Consider the following 16,453-nt stretch of genomic DNA (forward strand, 5'->3'; position numbering starts at 1 on the left):
AGGAGAGGGAAAGAGGGAGAAGAGTGACAAGGAATAAATAGGGGAAAGAAATGAAAGGCAGGAAAGCAAGAGTAGGGAAAAAAAAAAACCAAACAACAAAAAACAAAAGGAAGGGACAAAGAAAGGGAAGAATGGAAAGTAAGGGAGGAAAAAAAAAGGAAGGAAAGAATGGAAGGAAGGAAAGAAAGAGGGTTCTGGCCTAGGGAAGGGGGGAGAAGGAAGCCGGGCAAGAGGGAAGGAACACGGGGAAGGGAAGGGGGCAGCAGGAGGAGGAAAGGGGGGAGTGGGGGCAGCGGAGACAAGGGGAGAATGGGTGGGCAATGGGGAGGGGGGGGCAGGGAGCGGGGGCAGCGGGGGCAGCGGGGAAGGGGCGGCGGGGAGGCGGCAGGGGCCGGGCAGGGGCGGCCGGGACGAGGCGAGGGACAGCAAGGGAAGGAAGGGGGAGCCGGGGCGGGGCGCGGGGCGGGCCGGGGCCTGGCCGGGGGGAGCCGCCCCCCGCACACGTGTGCGGGGCCGCCCCGCAGCCGCCCGGCGGGGCTATAAAAGGGGCGGCGGCGGCCGGAGCAGCCCCGCACCGCCGCCCCCAGCGCCCCACCATGAGCTACACCATGGAGCCCCTGGGCAACCCCTCGTACCGCCGGGTAACCGAGACCCGGGCCACCTACAGCCGCGCCAGCGCCTCCCCGTCCAGCGGCTTCCGCTCGCAGTCGTGGTCGCGGGGCTCGGGCAGCACCGTGTCCTCCTCCTACAAGCGCCCCAACCTGGGCGGCCCGCGGGCCGCCTACGGCTCCACGGTGCTGAGCTCGGCCGAGAGCCTGGACGTGAGCCAGTCCTCGCTGCTCAACGGCGCGGCCGAGCTCAAGCTGAGCCGCTCCAACGAGAAGGAGCAGCTGCAGGGGCTCAACGACCGCTTCGCCGGCTACATCGAGAAGGTGCATTACCTGGAGCAGCAGAACAAGGAGATCGAGGCGGAGCTGGCGGCGCTGCGGCAGAAGCACGCCGGGCGGGCGCAGCTGAGCGACGCCTACGAGCAGGAGCTGCGGGAGCTGCGCGGGGCGCTGGAGCAGGTGAGCCACGAGAAGGCGCAGATCCAGCTGGACTCGGAGCACATCGAGGAGGACATCCAGCGCCTGCGGGAGCGCTTCGAGGATGAGGCGCGGCTGCGCGACGAGACGGAGGCGACGATCCGCGCCCTGCGCAAGGAGATGGAGGAGGCCTCGCTGATGCGCGCCGAGCTGGACAAGAAGGTGCAGTCGCTGCAGGACGAGGTGGCCTTCCTCAGGGGCAACCACGAGGAGGAGGTGGCCGAGCTGCTGGCGCAGCTGCAGGCGTCCCACGCCACCGTGGAGAGGAAGGACTACCTGAAGACGGACCTGACGACGGCGCTGAAGGAGATCCGCGCCCAGCTCGAGTGCCAGTCCGACCACAACATGCACCAGGCCGAGGAGTGGTTCAAGTGCCGCTACGCCAAGCTCACCGAGGCGGCCGAGCAGAACAAGGAGGCGATCCGCTCCGCCAAGGAGGAGATCGCCGAGTACCGCCGGCAGCTCCAGTCCAAGAGCATCGAGCTCGAGTCGGTGCGCGGCACCAAGGAGTCGCTGGAAAGGCAGCTCAGCGACATCGAGGAGCGCCACAATAACGACCTCACCACCTACCAGGTACCGGGGAGGCGGCGCGGGGCTGTCCCGAGCCCGCCGGGGGGGGGCCGGGTGCGGGAGACGTGCGGTGGGGAGGGATGCGGGAGGTGCCTGGTCCCGGAGGAGGAAATGCGGGAGGTGCCGGTGCCGGCTCTGGCAGGAGGAAGTGCGGGAGGGATGCGGGACGCGCCCTGTGCCGGCTCCGCAGCGCGGGATGCAGGGATGCGGAAGGCGGAGGGACGATGCTGCAGAGGGCGGTGGGAGCGGGTGGGTCCTGCTCTGATGCCAGCCCTGCCTCCCCGAGCGGCGGGAAGAGTTTCTAAAAGTCCCCTCAGGGAAGTTCTGCCCGCTCTGTCCCCCCGTGCGGAGTCTGTCTGTGTCACAGGGGTTTTCTGCATCTCCCTTGCAGGACACGATTCACCAGCTGGAAAACGAGCTCAGAGGAACGAAGTGGGAAATGGCTCGTCACCTGCGGGAGTACCAGGACCTCCTCAATGTCAAGATGGCCCTGGACATCGAAATTGCTGCATACAGGTACAGTGGGATCTTTGCAGGCATGTCTGGAATATTAATAGCACTGCGGATGCTGCTGGCTCAGGAAGCTTTCCCACAGCTAAGCAATATCTGCATGCAGTGAACACGGGTGAGATGAGAGCTCGGCTACATCGCTGCAGCCATTAGGCAGCCCGGTGAGAGCCCGGAAGGTCATTAGGGAGCAGCTCATCAGCGGCAGGGCTGCGGCGAGCCCCGGGGCACAGCACAGCGTGACTCAGTGCGGCTCCCGTGCCGCAGTCTGTCCTTGGCTGCACGGGCAGCAGACGCAGCGAAAGACGAGGTTATTTTTAATTCCCGTCTGCTTTGCAGATGCCAGGCGTGCAGGGCTTGTCACCAGAGCTCCCTTTTATCGCCTGGGAGAGACAGTGAATTTGCTTGATCATGGTTGGAGAGAGTGGGTGCTGATCTGTCTGTCACAAACACTTTTACTTTTCTTGCTCAACTTTCCTTCAGAGGCATCTGCTCTAATCTCGAGCTGAACGTTGCTTGCTGTTGCCATCACCTGGCAGGTTTTTTTAGTCTCCTCTGTATCTCTTCAGAACTCTCATTGGAGAGCTCCTGATTTTTCTGGGTCACAGGCATAGATGAAAAACATTTAAATAGAAGAAAAGTAAAAACAACAAAAAGCCACCCCCATCTCCAGATCTGTAGAAATTTCTGAGGTTGCTCAGACACACAGACACCCCCGGGGCTGTAGCTGGCTGCTGCCAAAGTCAGCTGAAGCCTCCAGTTCTCATATTCCCACAAAGAAATGTGGATGCCCAAATTATTAAATTAGAACATGTGCTCTAATCAGCTGTGACTGTCTCAGACACAATATTTGATTTGGGTCTGTTGGCTGTGTCAAGTTCTGTTTGCCCAAGTGCTAATGAATCCTATTCAGTTAGTTAGTTTGTCCTAATCCCTGCTGATTTACACCATAATGAAGCTTTCTGACAGTAAAGATGAATTTTAACTGATCACTGAAGGTGTCACACAAGCCATAAGCAAAACCAAGCTAAAAACTGCTGAATGTGAGTTTGGAAAAAGAGCAGATTCAAGGAAAGCTGGGCTGGGGCTGTGAGCAGTGGATGGCCCTGGACAGTTCCAGCACATTCCACAGCAAACTGGTTCCATCCTGCTGGCAGGGGAATGGTACAGCAGGGAAATATGATAGAATCCTGGAATGGTTTGGGATGGAAGAGACCTTAAAGCCCATCCCAAAGCAGGGACACCTTCCACTAAGCCAGGCTGCTTCAAGCCCTGTCCAGCCTGGCCTCGGGCACTTCCAAGGATGGGACAGCCACAATTATTCCCATAGCTGTCCCTTATTTTGGTTTTTTATGCTCATTTTCTTTTTTTCTCTCCTCCTGATTCCCTTAGGAAGCTGCTGGAGGGTGAGGAGACAAGATTCAGTGCCTTCTCTGGAAGCATTACTGGTCCCATATTCACACACAGACAACCATCTGTCACAATAGCATCCACCAAAATCCAGAAAACAAAAATCGAACCGCCAAAGCTGAAGGTCCAGCACAAGTTTGTAGAAGAAATCATTGAAGAGACGAAGGTGGAGGATGAAAAGTCTGAAATGGAAGATGCCCTGGCAGCCATCGCAGAAGAAATGGCAGCCAAGGCACAGCAAGAGGAACAGGAGGAAGAAAAAGCAGAAGAAGCTGCAGAGGAAGAAGTTTCTGAGAAGGCTGCTGCAGAAGAAGAAGCTGCAGCTGAGGAGGAAGAGAAGGAGGAAGAGGAAGCAGAGGAGGAAGAAGAAGCTGCAAAATCTGACGCCGCAGAAGAGGGCGGCTCTGAAAAAGAAGAAATTGAGGAAAAGGAAGAAGGTGAGGAAGCTGAGGAAGAGGAGGAAAAACCTGAGGCCAAGGGCAAAGCTGAAGAGGTACCAGCAAAGGCAGAGAAGGTCAAAACACCTCCCGTGAAGTCCCCCCCCAAATCCCCTGTAACAGAGCCGGCCAAGGCCGCCCCCAAAGACAAAGCAGCAGAAGCAGCAAAGGAGCAGAAGGTGGAGAAAGCGGAGAAGGCGGCCAAGGAGGAGGAGAAAGCGGCGGCATCTCCTGAGAAGCCTGCCACGCCAAAGGTGACCTCCCCAGAAAAACCTGCCACCCCAGAGAAGGCCGTGACCCCAGAGAAAGCTGCCAGCCCTGAGAAGGCCGTGACCCCAGAGAAAGCTGCCAGCCCAGAGAAAGCTGCCAGCCCAGAGAAAGCCGTGGCCCTGGAGAAGCTGGCGCCGCCGGAGAAGCCGCGCTCCCCCGAGAAGCCGGCCAGCCCCGAGAAGCCGGCCAGCCCCGAGAAGCCGGCCAGCCCCGAGAAGGCCGTGAGCCCCGAGAAGCCCCGGTCCCCGGAGAAGCCTCCCTCCCCAGGCAAGGATGCCAAGGCTGTGGTGGAAGAGACCATCACCGTCACCAAGGTAACGAAAGTGAGCGCCGAGGCCGAGAAGGAGTCCAGGAAAGAGGACATTGCGGTCAACGGGGAGGTGGAGGAGAAAAAGGAGGAGGAATCCAAAGAGAAGGAGGAGGAAGACAAGGGGGTGGTCACTAACGGCCTCGATGTGAGCCCTGTGGATGACAAGGCTGAGAAAATCGTAGTAACCAAAAAAGCAGAGAAAATCACGGGGGAGGGCGGGGACAGCGGCACCACGTTCATCACAAAGTCGGTGACCGTCACCCAGAAGGTGGAGGAGCACGAAGAAAGCTTCGAGGAGAAGTTGGTGTCCACCAAGAAAGTGGAGAAAGTCACTTCACATGCTGTAGTAAAGGAGATTAAAGAGAGTGAATAAAAGCAACCATAGCTAAAATTCAAACCAATTCAAGAGCTTGGGTCGGTGCAAAAGGTTAAGCCATAGACAGCTGCAAAATGCATGTGGGTGACGGCTTCAAAGCAGATCGGGTTCTCTCATGGAGGCTCCAGACACACAGTATTTTACTTTTTTGTGCAATATAGGGAAGGGGGGGGGAATGCATGCAGGCTCAAGATGTACTCCCTCCACAGAGCTTGGGGATCTACAAAAAAATACTACTACTACTAGTGCATGAGATGAAATGTGCAGAGGAAGCTTTTCTGAATTTCCTGAGCTGTTGGAGGGACATATCTGAGGAGCGAGTTCAGATGTATTATGCAAAGAACCAACTGAGCCAAAACCAAACTGAAAACAGTAATAGAGTATTCATGAGAACCAGAACTCTCCTAGCCTTAAAAAAAAAATAAAAGCTACTTATAACTAATTATGTTTACCTCACTGGTGCAATTAGGGTGGACTTTTGCTCCTGGGAGAACCTTGTTGACATGCACAGTCCGCAACCTTTTGTTGTTTGATGTAAAACAGTCACAGCAGTTCTTGCTCAATAAAGGTCAATATGAAAACATGGCTTGTTCTGATGGCTTTTTCCCAATTTAAACCCTTCCCTAAGCTGGATGCTCTCTCCTGGATGGGAATGCAGCTGCATGGGTTGATAATTGGTTGAGGTTCTTTTCCTTGGTGTTCTCATTTGTCTAGAGTTGGACTTTGATGGTCCTTGGGGGTCCCATCCAGCTTGGGTCATCCTGTGGCTTGGGAGTTGGATGTGATGGACAAATTTCCTCCAACAGCACAAAGGCTGGGTTAAGAAAACAAGAGCTACATCCCAAATTTTCTAGAGGAAAGAGGAATCCATTGAACACCTCTGCCTGGCCTTGAGGTGCTTAGAGTGGTTGCAATTGTTTTTTTAGGAAGGGGAAGGACTCTAAGCCCTCAATCCTGCTTGCACTGAGCCAAAAAATGTTAAAATCTGCTGCAAGTGTTGTTGTCCTCCTTACACCCCAGCATCCACACATAGCCAATTTGCAAACAATTCCTTGATTTTCCTGGGGAGAGAGGCTGGGTGTGGCATCTTCTGTGGCACCAGTTTGTCACTCAGCTGAGCAAAAACCCATTAAGAGAACTCCACCAAGCCACCATGAGGTCCTCAGAAAAGGCTTGGTTCTGGTGATTTTACCCTCTCTTTAATTTTATGGTAACCTCCTTATTGATTCTCAGGGTCCAGTGATCAAAAAGTTCAATTTGCCTCTAAACACAAAATTCTAAAATCAAAAATTAACCCAAGGGGGTTAATTTGTTCTTTTGTTAAGAACAAAGCCAATCAAAAATCGCTCGGTGTGGAAAAATAAATGAAGACAAAGGAAAAAAAGGGAAGAAGACAAAGCCCCAACTCCAATGTGGGAATTAATTGGTCATTATAGGATTCATTTTGTGTTTATTTCCCATTTTAAAAGGAAAATGAAGGTTGCAGCTGCTGTCCCATCTCCCACAACTCACAAAGAAATGCAAATAATTTTCATGCCTGGATTCAGGCCATGGACTGCCCTGAAATCTGTTGCCTAACTGAGGGTCTGATCAAAATCTAGAATTTCCATGTGCCTTCACCCCATCAATAATTGAAGATCAAGGAGTTTTTAATTGAAAGGGTTCAGCACATTCTTCACTGGAGAAGTGGTGGAGGGCCCACAGCAGATAAGGCTCCCAAATGGATCTGGGTGTCTTTGTGCAGCAAACCAATGCATGTTCCTCCTGCTGCTATCAATAATGGGAATCTGTGCTCAAGTGATGTTTAATTAAAGCAGAGTTAACGAGTAAAACAGCAGCTTCTCCCTGGTCCTGTGTGGGTGTGACACAAAAATAACTTTACCTTTAGGAATAAGGAGTTCAGCACTCCCCTGTTTTTTGGTCTCTACATCAAATTGTGCCGAAAACACAAAGCACTCAAAAGTTTGTGAGGATTGAAGGTGCTTTCCTCTTAGATTTAAACAAAATTTTCAAGAGAACACCAGAACTACACCAGAGACCAATATTTAACTGCAATTATGTGTATGTGCTTCCAAAGAAGTTCTGGAAGGCACCAAAATGTCCAAAGCTGCAGAAGCCATCCTGACAGGGGCCAGGGAAGGGTGACCTCGCACGGGGATTCAGGGCTGGTGTCACAGCAGGCTGGGAGCCCTGAACCTGTGAGTGGGAGCCCAGCCAGGCTGGTTTCCATGCTGGGATTCCTTCCCAGCTTCTTCCTCTTCAGTCCTGGTAGGACACAGCTCCAGGCACCCCAAAATGAGGATTTGTGTGGGTTTGGTCCCGTTGGCCCTCAGGCAATCCAGGATTGCTCCTGGCAGGAGGGGCTGGACTAACCTGGGGTGCATCCATTGTGGGGAGGCAAACCCTTGGCATGATGTGTGTAAAACATCCTCATTTCACCCCTTTCCACCCAAAACATCTGACAGCTTTTAGTTATTACCCACAAGGGGATTTCCCCCCTGCTCTAACACGCTGGATTTGTGTATTTAGCCCATTTCCCACTGCAGATGTTCCCAGCAAGTCCTGAGAGGAACAAGCAAGTGGTTAACACATTTCTGAATGTTTATAAAACTGTAAGAACTGATTAATATTTAATGGTGCCAAGAGGTTTTTGTCTACTGACATCTGCAATCAAACAGTTTCAAAGGAGGGCACAATTCCCGGGCAGAGAGGCATAAATAGGATGTTATTTGCCTGTTCTGCACCAATTACTCCTCCAGACTGCACAGAACCAGTGATGGGAATAATTATTTTCAGGCAGAGGAGTTCATTAAACAATAAGAAAAAAAAATCCTTGCAGGGAAAAATAATAATTAAAGGAATTTACAGTGAAGATTTCTGCATCTTTTTTAAGGGGGGATGTTTAGACCACCGTGGCTTCAAGAGCTGGAGGGCTCTAAAGCAGGATCTCTGTCCTGTGCTGGATTGTGGAGATGCAGAGTTATTCTTTAGCATCCCAGAACAAAATTCCAGGTGGGAACAAACTGGGAAGTGTTACAAAACACAAACAGGATGCATTTGCCAGGGAGCTGAGTCAGGCACCAGAATGTTCTCCAGTCATCAGGGTTTGTGCTCTCCCCATACACATCCGGGCTTTACTGCTGCTTTTTCAGGATTAAAGCATCCTTAACTAATCTGGGACAGCAGCAAATGATGGACTGTTAATTGTTCAGTTATCAGAAGGTGAATTTCTGGGCTGTGCATGTTGGTGCTCCCCTTGTGAGGGGAGGGGTGGGAGGGGGTGTGTGTGCATCCCAGGGAAAGCACCCAGCACCTCCCTGGGCGTTCCCTGCCATGAAGGCTCAGCCTGATCCAGACCCAAAGAGCAGGAAAGACCCTCAGGACACTTCTGGCTTCACTTGCAGCTGCAACTGGGGTGAAAGTTTCTCCTGAGCCTCCCTGTGCCAGCTTTTACTGCATTGCGTCAAGGCAGCGCCTGGGTTTTCCAAGGTAAGGGAAGTGCTGGCAGCAGGGTCCATCCCACAGCCCTGGGAGCTGCTGGGGCACGGGAACCCAGCCTGGGCTGCCCCACCAGGCTGGGCAGCAGGGCAGGAGTGGAGTGGGCACCCAGCCTGGCAGCCGCTGCAGAGTCAGCCCTGCTGCAGCTCCTGCAGCTCCTGACTCAGCCCTGCGGAGCTGCAACGCATTAAAAATAACCCAGGGAGCAGGGACCAGCCTGGGAAGGGCTGCAGGAGAGGGGAGAGCTGCTGCAGCTCCGGGGGTGCTGCTCTGGAGCAGCTCTGGCTGCACAGGGAGCTCTGCTTCCCAAAACCAAGAGGGATGCAAAGGGCAGAGGGAAGGAGGAGTTTGTCAGCAAGAAAGCACTGTGAAAGGGGATGAGAATTTGGGGTTTGAAGAGTTAAAGGAGCTCAGAGGGCTTGGGGACAGGCAGGATTTGATATATCATGGAGTGGTTTGGGTGGGAAGGGACCTTAAAGCCCATCCAGCCCCACCTCCCACTGTCCCAGCTGCTCCCAGCCCTGTCCAGCCTGGCCTTGGGCACTGCCAGGGTTCCAGGGGCAGCCCCAGCTGCTCTGGGAGCTCCATCCCAGCCCCTCAAGACCCTCTGAGTAAGGAATTCCTTCCCAATATCCCATCTAAAGCTCCTCCCTGCCCGTTTGAAGCTGTTCCCCTTGTCCTGTCCCTCCACCCCTGGTCATGGCTCTCTCCAGCTGAGCTGTCCAGCTCTGCTCTGCCTCTGATGGTCCTGGTGGGCTCTGACCAGGGCTGGAACAGGATTTCCCTCCTCAGGAGCAGCCCCTGTCACCCAGCTGAGTGCCAGGTGTCCCTTCCTGCAGGAGCACTTGGGCAGTTCCCAGAAGCAGCTCCCCTTTCTGAGAAGCAGCTCCCATTCCTTATCTCCCAGCAGCAGCCCCAACAGTCTGCTGGGGGAGCCGGGGCTGTCACACCCCGGGAGCTGCTCCCTCCATCCCCCAACAGCTCTGAAAGCTCTTCTGAAGAGCACTGCAAGCTCCCCCAGTTCTCCTCAGCCCTGTCCTGGAGAGGGAAAATGAAATCTGCTTTGTAACAATAGCTCTGCATAAACACAGGGAGGAAAATCTCCATTAAAAGAGGAGGGTAATGTGAAAGGAAATACTCTAGAGGTGTTGCTGAAGAAAGTGAAAATTATTTTACTTCTGATTCTCAAAAGCATCAAACTCCTAGGAAAGCAGGGGGAAAAGGATTGGAAATGCTACTGGAGCTGTGAGTTACTGGAATTACTGCTTTTCTGAATGGTTTGACCAAGCTTCTTTTTCTTTCCTTGCTGCTTTTCTTGGGAATGTGGAAGAAAATAATAATCTGAAGTGCTTTCTTCACCCATCATAATCTTTTTATCACCCTTTAAACATGGAAGAGGGAGATGCTTTTGACTTGTATAAAAAAAGGATTTCCTTTCTCTCTGAACAAAGCCATTGAGGAGAACCAATGCAAACCAACTGCTACCACACCACCAGTGCACAAAATCAAGTTACCCCAAAATCCTGTGCAAAAACCCATGCAGACAGATCTTTCTGTAAAGGTCAGTGCAGCCATGAATGCCTATTTGAACTCAAATTTCCATGGGTTTAGTTTATTTAAACTGGTTTCATCTGCAGCACTGGCCCAGTGCTTGCCCTTACGAGGTTTAATTTTCTGTATCAGCTTTAGGCAGTTGAACATTGGCAGGCTCAGAGCACAGGACATGGCTTGTGGAGCTGCCAGGCTGGGCTGCTGTTGGGATGCTCCTTTTTGGGGCCTTTTTTAAGCTCAGTCCAAACTTTAAAAGGCCCTGAGAAGTTCTCAGAAGAAAATGAGCTTCTTCAGCCAGGGCTGAGCTCAGACAGCAGCCAGGGGAGGGAGGCAGCTCCTTCCCCTGCACCCTCCATCCTCCTCACTGCTCCTCAGTTCTGATTTTAATGTCATCTCTGCAGGTAGTCTTTGCTCCAAGCCTCACCCACACCCTAAATTGTTCTTCCCTCTCCTCACTGACCCTGCAGACACTGAACAACCTCCTGCCACAATTTAACAGCCACATTTGCTTTTCCCCTCTGTGCTGGTTTGATAAAGTTCCCATTTTTCACCCTCAGCCAGTGAGACCCAGCCACCACCACACCCCAGGGTATTGTTATAAAATGTGTGAAATTTTACACCCCCAAGAGATTTTCCCCACTTGTCCTTCACAAGAAGAGTGGGATAAAGCCCTTGATCAACCTTTTATGGGCATCAGTGACACAGGACATGCACAAGGAATCCGTGTAAGCATTTCTGAACTTTATTGACAGCTTTATTGCACGTACTTAATGAAGCCTCCATCACTTCCCCCACCCACCGTTTCCAGAATTAGTTTAAATGCAAGTTAAAGGTAACCTTTCATTGCCAGCACTTCTTTCCCCCCCATTTGAAATGTTAAGGTTCTGGGTCACCCAGGGAGGACAGAAGCCCTGAACTCAAACGTGGAACCATGCGGCACTCGGGGAGCAAGCCTTGGGTGCTCTGCAAGCAAACTCAGACTCTGCACAGGGAGAAACATCATAATCATGAACTGGAACCTCAGTGGTCACTGAATTAAATAGGTGAGACTGCAGCTGGAGTCAGTCAGTCGCTGGTTCTGATGGAAAGCTGCCCTCGGATCAAGCCTTCTTCTTGCCTTCGCTCTCTTCCTTTCCTGCTGCTTCTTTCTCCTCCTTCTCCTCCTTCTCCTCCTCACCAGCTTCCTCAGCAGCTTCCTGGGACTCCTCTCCTTCTTCTGCTGCTGTTTCCTCCCCCTCTCCTTCCTCTTCCTCACCCTCTTTGGCTTCTTCTGATTCCTCCTTAGCACCTTTGAAGGACAGAAAGATATTTCACATCCAGGTACAATTCCTGGTGCCAGTTCAGTGGGGATCCCCTTCAAGCCCACACATTTTGGCAGCTACAGCAGAGCTGCACAAGCAGCTTCTCCTGGATTTCAGGGGGAGTGAAACACTTTATAAAAACAAAGCATGGCCTTGAAAAATATCAGTTCTGGACTCAGCGTTTAGACCCTTATCCAAAGACCTGAATTATCTTTTACTGCTCTCCAGTTGGCTCTTTAATTAGCTGTAATTTCCCAATAATTAAACTTTACAGAAACAAACCCCTCACAGTTCAATGGCCACCAGTGCCTGGCACAGCAGTGATGGTGCCAGGCACTGAACCCAGTAATTCCAGCCCCACACATCAGCTGATGTTCCCATTATCTCAGGCCGCTCTCTGGGAATTCAAATTTAGCTCAGGATGTCCTTGGTCCTTCTTTTTGAGGATGTCTGTAACACCTGAGCATTATCATTGGGGGTTTTGGAAACCTATAATCTGCCTGATTTGAACACTTGACCTTATCTTCCATTCAATATTCAGACTTTCCTGGTAAATTCCATGGGCTTAACCCCACCATCCTTTGGCTCTTAGGAGTAGAAAAGGAAAGAGCTTGAATCATTAGATTTAATCATTGGGATTTCTAGGGTTTATCCCATAGGAGCAGGGTGCAGCACGAACAAAAGGGATTTAAAAGTAACTCTAAATACCTTCCTCCTCTTCTTCACCCTCTTCTCCTGCTTCTTCCTCTCCTTCCTCCTTCTCCTCCTCCTCACCCTCTTCTGCAGGAGCTGCCTTGGCTTCCCCTGCTTTAGCAGCCTCGATGGTCTCCTCGATTTCAATCTGCTCCTCCTGCACGTGGCTGGAGTAGTAGGTGGGGAAGGAGCGGGCGCTCATCAGGTAGGAGCTGGCCTGGAGGCCGCTGTAGGCGGACCTGCCGAAGGTGGGCGCGCTCTGGCTGTAGCCGCTGGTGATGCTGCCCACGCTGGTGAAGCTGAGCCGGGTCTCCTCCCCCTCCAGCAGTTTCCTGGCAGGCAGAAGTAAAAGCAAGGGGAGGTGAGCTGGTTGTGCTGCAGCAGGAGCCCTGCAGACTGCACACGGGGTTATTCATGCAGGGCTGCTTGTGCACACTGCGCCAGTGCCACCCTATTTGCTTGGAGTAATTTCTTCAGACATGCCCACTGCGATGGATTTAATACATTTCCTGAAAATACCTTTCCTTAAACCTCCCTAGAACCAGGTCCCTCTGGCAAGTGAAACTAGAGGTGTATTTTGCCACCCTGCAGCTGTAAGAATTTGCTGCTGAGCTGTCAGACAAGGTTTGGAGCTGCTCTCTCAGTATTCCCCCTTGTGGCTTCCACAGAAATTCTGTGCCAGCATGGAAATCTCTCAGTGTCTGAGACAAAATATCACAGTTATTTAGCAGCAATTCTACTGGAAAATATTTAATTTGTAGATTTACAAGTTAGAAAAAATCCCTCTTCTTGAGGGCATTTGAGGGATTTCCCATTTTAGAATGAGCCGTTGGTATTGAGGAATTCCACTGCTATAAAATCTCTTCCCCGAGTACAGAACAGGTCCTTTTATCTGTCAGGATGGAAAACTGAGATCATTTATTGCCAAGCTAAAAACACGTGTGCACATAAAGAGGAACTGATTAAACTCTACCACAGATCTCTGAAAATTTCTGCTGGGGGAATGAGAAATACCCTGAATTCTTCTGAAGAGAACGGGAACTGCTCTGAGCTCGGGCTCATTAAAACATCCCCCACCATACCTATAAGCAGCAATTTCGATGTCCAGGGCCATTTTCACATTGAGCAGGTCCTGATATTCCTTCAAGTACCGAGCCATCTCGCTCTTTGTGGTTCTCAGCTCATTCTCCAATTTGTTGATTGTATCCTGTTGGATGGAACAATTTTGACAGCATAAAATTCTGTTCTCCCAAGTCTAGCAATAATCACAAGGAATTTCTCCAATCCTTTAAATTTAACCTTGGTCTAGCAGACAGAAACTGCACGGCTCCCACTCCTCCCTCAGCCAAAAAGCATCATTTAACACCTTCCTGGCAGGTTTTCTGCTCCACATTACTCCAGTCCTATTTAACACAAAGAGCCCAATTTTCTGGTACCAAAATGCTAAAGCATCCGTGAAATCTGAGTATGGTTTCATTTTGATTTTGGCCTCTATGAGCTTTTTCTACTTTGAGCTCAGGGATTTCCATTGATGATTCTTGTGGGGCTCTTCCAACTCAGGATATTCCACGATTCCATGATTTTTTGGTATAGTTCAGGCTGAATCATGGACACATGGATATTGGGCTTTATCAGGGGCATTTTGCATTCTGATTTTATAACACCTCACATTTTAGATAAGCAGTGTCCCTGGTATGATTTTGGTAATTCAGATCCTGATTTGGGTGGGTATTTCCACACCTCATCCTGCTTTACAGCTCTGTGGCATTCTGCACTGTGACTGCAGGATGCCTTATCTGCAGCACGGGCACAGCACAAACCAGGAGTGATGCCCCCGACACCCCCCCCAAACCTGATCCCCTCACCCGTGAGACTCTGCAGACCCCAACTGCCCTCACCTGCGGAGCCCAGCAAACGCTGACCCCCTCACCTGCAGAGCCCTTCAAACCCCAACATCTCTGCAATTCTGCAAACCCCAGCATCCATCCTTTCACCTGCAGAATTCTTCAAACCCCAATGTCCATTCCTTCAACTGCAGAGCCCAGAAAACCCTGAAACCCCTCACCCGCAGAACCCTGTAAAAACTGAGCCCTGTCGCCTGCAGAGCCCTTCAAACCCCATCATCCCTGCATCTTCAGAGCCCTTCAAACCCCATCATCCCTGCATCTTCAGAGCCCTTCAAACCCCATCATCCCTGCATCTTCAGTGCCTTTCAAACCCCATCATCCCCGCATCTTCAGAGCCTTTCAAACCCCATCATCCCTGCATCTTCAGAGCCTTTCAAACCCCATCATCCCCGCATCTTCAGAGCCTTTCAAACCCCATCATCCCCGCATCTTCAGAACCCTTCAAACCCCAACTCCTCCTGACCTGCAGAACCCTGCACACCCCATCATCCCCTCCCCTGAGGGACCCCGACCCTCCTGCCCCGAGGGACCCTTCCAGCCCCCACCCCCTCACCTGCAGCGCGGAGATATCCGCGCTCTGCTTCTCTTCCAGCTCCTGCAGCTGCTTCTCCAGCGCCTCGTTCATGCCGCGGGTGGCCTCGATCTCCAGCGTCTTGGCTTTGAGCAGGCGGCGGCTCTCGGACACCTCGTCCTTGGCGGCGCGGACGGCGTCCGTGTTCTTGGCGGCGCTCTCGCTGAGCACGGTGAAGCGGCTGCGGAACCACTCCTCGGCGTTCTGCATGTTGCGCGCCGCCAGCTTCTCGTACTGCGCGCGGATGTCGCGCAGCGCGGCCGACAGGTCGGGCTTGGCCGACACGTCCATCTCCACGGACAGGTGCGCGTACTGGATCTGCGCCTGCAGCTCGGCCAGCTCCTCCTCGTGCACCTTCTTGAGGAAGGCCAGCTCGTCCAGCAGGCTGTCAACGCGCTTCTCCAGCTCCGCCCGCGCCAGCGCCGCCTCGTCCGCGCCCTTGCGCACCTCGAGCAGCCGCGCCTCCGCGTCCTCCCGGCTCAGCACCTCCTCCTCGTAGCGCGCCTGCAGCCCGCGCAGCGTCTCCTCCAGGCTCTCCCGCTCGCCCTGCAGCGCCTGCTTCTCGCTCGTCGCCTCCTCCGCGGCCAAGCGCAGCTCGCGGATCTCCTGCTCGTACAGCGCGCGGAAGCGGGAGGGCTCGGCGTGCTTCTGCCGCAGCACCAGCAGCTCGGCCTCCAGCACCTTGTTCTGCTGCTCCAGCTCGTGGACGCGCTCGATGAAGCAGGCGAAGCGGTCGTTGAGGTCCTGCAGCTGCGCTCGCTCCTGGCTGCGGATGGACTTGAGGTCGTTGCTGATGGCGGCCACCTGGCTCAGGTCCAGGCTGTCCACCGAGTGCAGCAGCGAGCTGGAGGCGCTGGAGGTGGCGTAGCTGCGGCGCACGGACACGGAGGACACGGGCGCGGACAGGCTGGAGTACGCGGAGCGCGCCGAGCCGAAGCCGCCGCCGCTGCGCACCGACACATGGATGCGCGGGCTGTCCGCGTAGCGCCGCTTGTAGGACGGGAAGAACGGGTCGTAGCCGTACGAGCTCATGGCTGCGGGGGCTCCGGCGACGGCTCTGCGGCGGGCTCCGCCCGCACCCCGGTATTTATGCGCGGGGAGGGCGGGCGGAGCGGCGACGGGGCGGGGCGCGGCGACATCGCCGCGGGGAGGCGACGCCCGGAGTGGTCCAGGCACCGCCGCGGGGAGGTGATGCCCGGAGTGATCCAGCCGTTCCTCCCCTCACTGCTGCGATGCCCTGAGCGGCACGGGCCGGACCTCGCCCCGGTGATGCCTGGACAGCTCCGGGCATCACGGCACTGAAGGGATGCCTGGACAGCTCCGGCCATCACGGCACTGAAGGGATGCCTGGACAGCTCCGGGCATCCCCGGTGGTGCGGGGGCTGTCACCGGCCCGCTCTGGAACAGCCCCGGCTCGGCCCCGCCTCATCGGCTCAGCCCTGTCTCAGCCCTCCTTGGGCCCTCCTGGGCCATCTCCCGGCCCCCCTTCGGGCTCACTTGTGGCACTTTCAGATCCAACTCCCCTCAGATCTGTGTGCACCCCCCAGACTACCAAGGCTGTGTTTAACACCCCTGCTCTGCTTCTCCACAGCTGCCCTGGCAGAAGCTTCAGGAATGTGCTGCAAGCCCCAGGTTTTGGCTGAGGTTGCCTCGGTGAGACTGAGGGACACCCAACCCTGGCTGCAGCTCAGAACCCCCAGATGTGCAAATAGTATATTTTTTCCCTTCAGTTTGCAGTTAGCACAAGGCATGAGTGCACTTTCAGCCCCTGCATCCTCCCCATGTCTTTTGTTACAAGCGGTCCCTAATAACCAGGGAATTGCAGCACCATGGAATTGTTTGGGCAGGGACACCTCCCACTGTCCCAGGTTGCTCCAAGCCCCATCCAGCCCGGCCTTGGGCACTTGAGGGGAAGCCTGGCAGGGTTATTTGTCCTTTCATTACATGAAAGCAGCAGCAGCAGACAC

At 53.6% G+C, this 16,453-nt stretch overlaps 2 protein-coding genes across 2 annotated transcripts; one reads left to right on the forward strand and one right to left on the reverse strand.

The window, feature by feature from the left end:
• Positions 1-596: 596 nt before the first annotated feature.
• NEFM (neurofilament medium chain) lies at positions 597-4,962 on the forward strand (the record flags this gene model as incomplete). Its single annotated transcript, XM_084221667.1, has 3 exons — positions 597-1,658; positions 2,047-2,171; positions 3,555-4,962. The coding sequence occupies 3 exons, from the start codon at positions 597-599 to the stop codon at positions 4,960-4,962; spliced, it is 2,595 nt and encodes an 864-aa protein (XP_084077793.1).
• Positions 4,963-10,811: 5,849 nt separating this feature from the next.
• On the reverse strand, positions 10,812-15,518 carry NEFL (neurofilament light chain; the record flags this gene model as incomplete). Its single annotated transcript, XM_084221668.1, has 4 exons — positions 10,812-11,302; positions 12,024-12,340; positions 13,091-13,215; positions 14,469-15,518. The coding sequence occupies 4 exons, from the start codon at positions 15,516-15,518 to the stop codon at positions 11,115-11,117; spliced, it is 1,680 nt and encodes a 559-aa protein (XP_084077794.1). The 3' UTR covers positions 10,812-11,114.
• Between the last annotated feature and the right edge of the window lie 935 nt (positions 15,519-16,453).

Source organism: Fringilla coelebs, assembly GCF_963513975.1.
Source record: "Fringilla coelebs genome assembly, chromosome: 26".
NCBI lineage: Eukaryota > Metazoa > Chordata > Aves > Passeriformes > Fringillidae > Fringilla > Fringilla coelebs.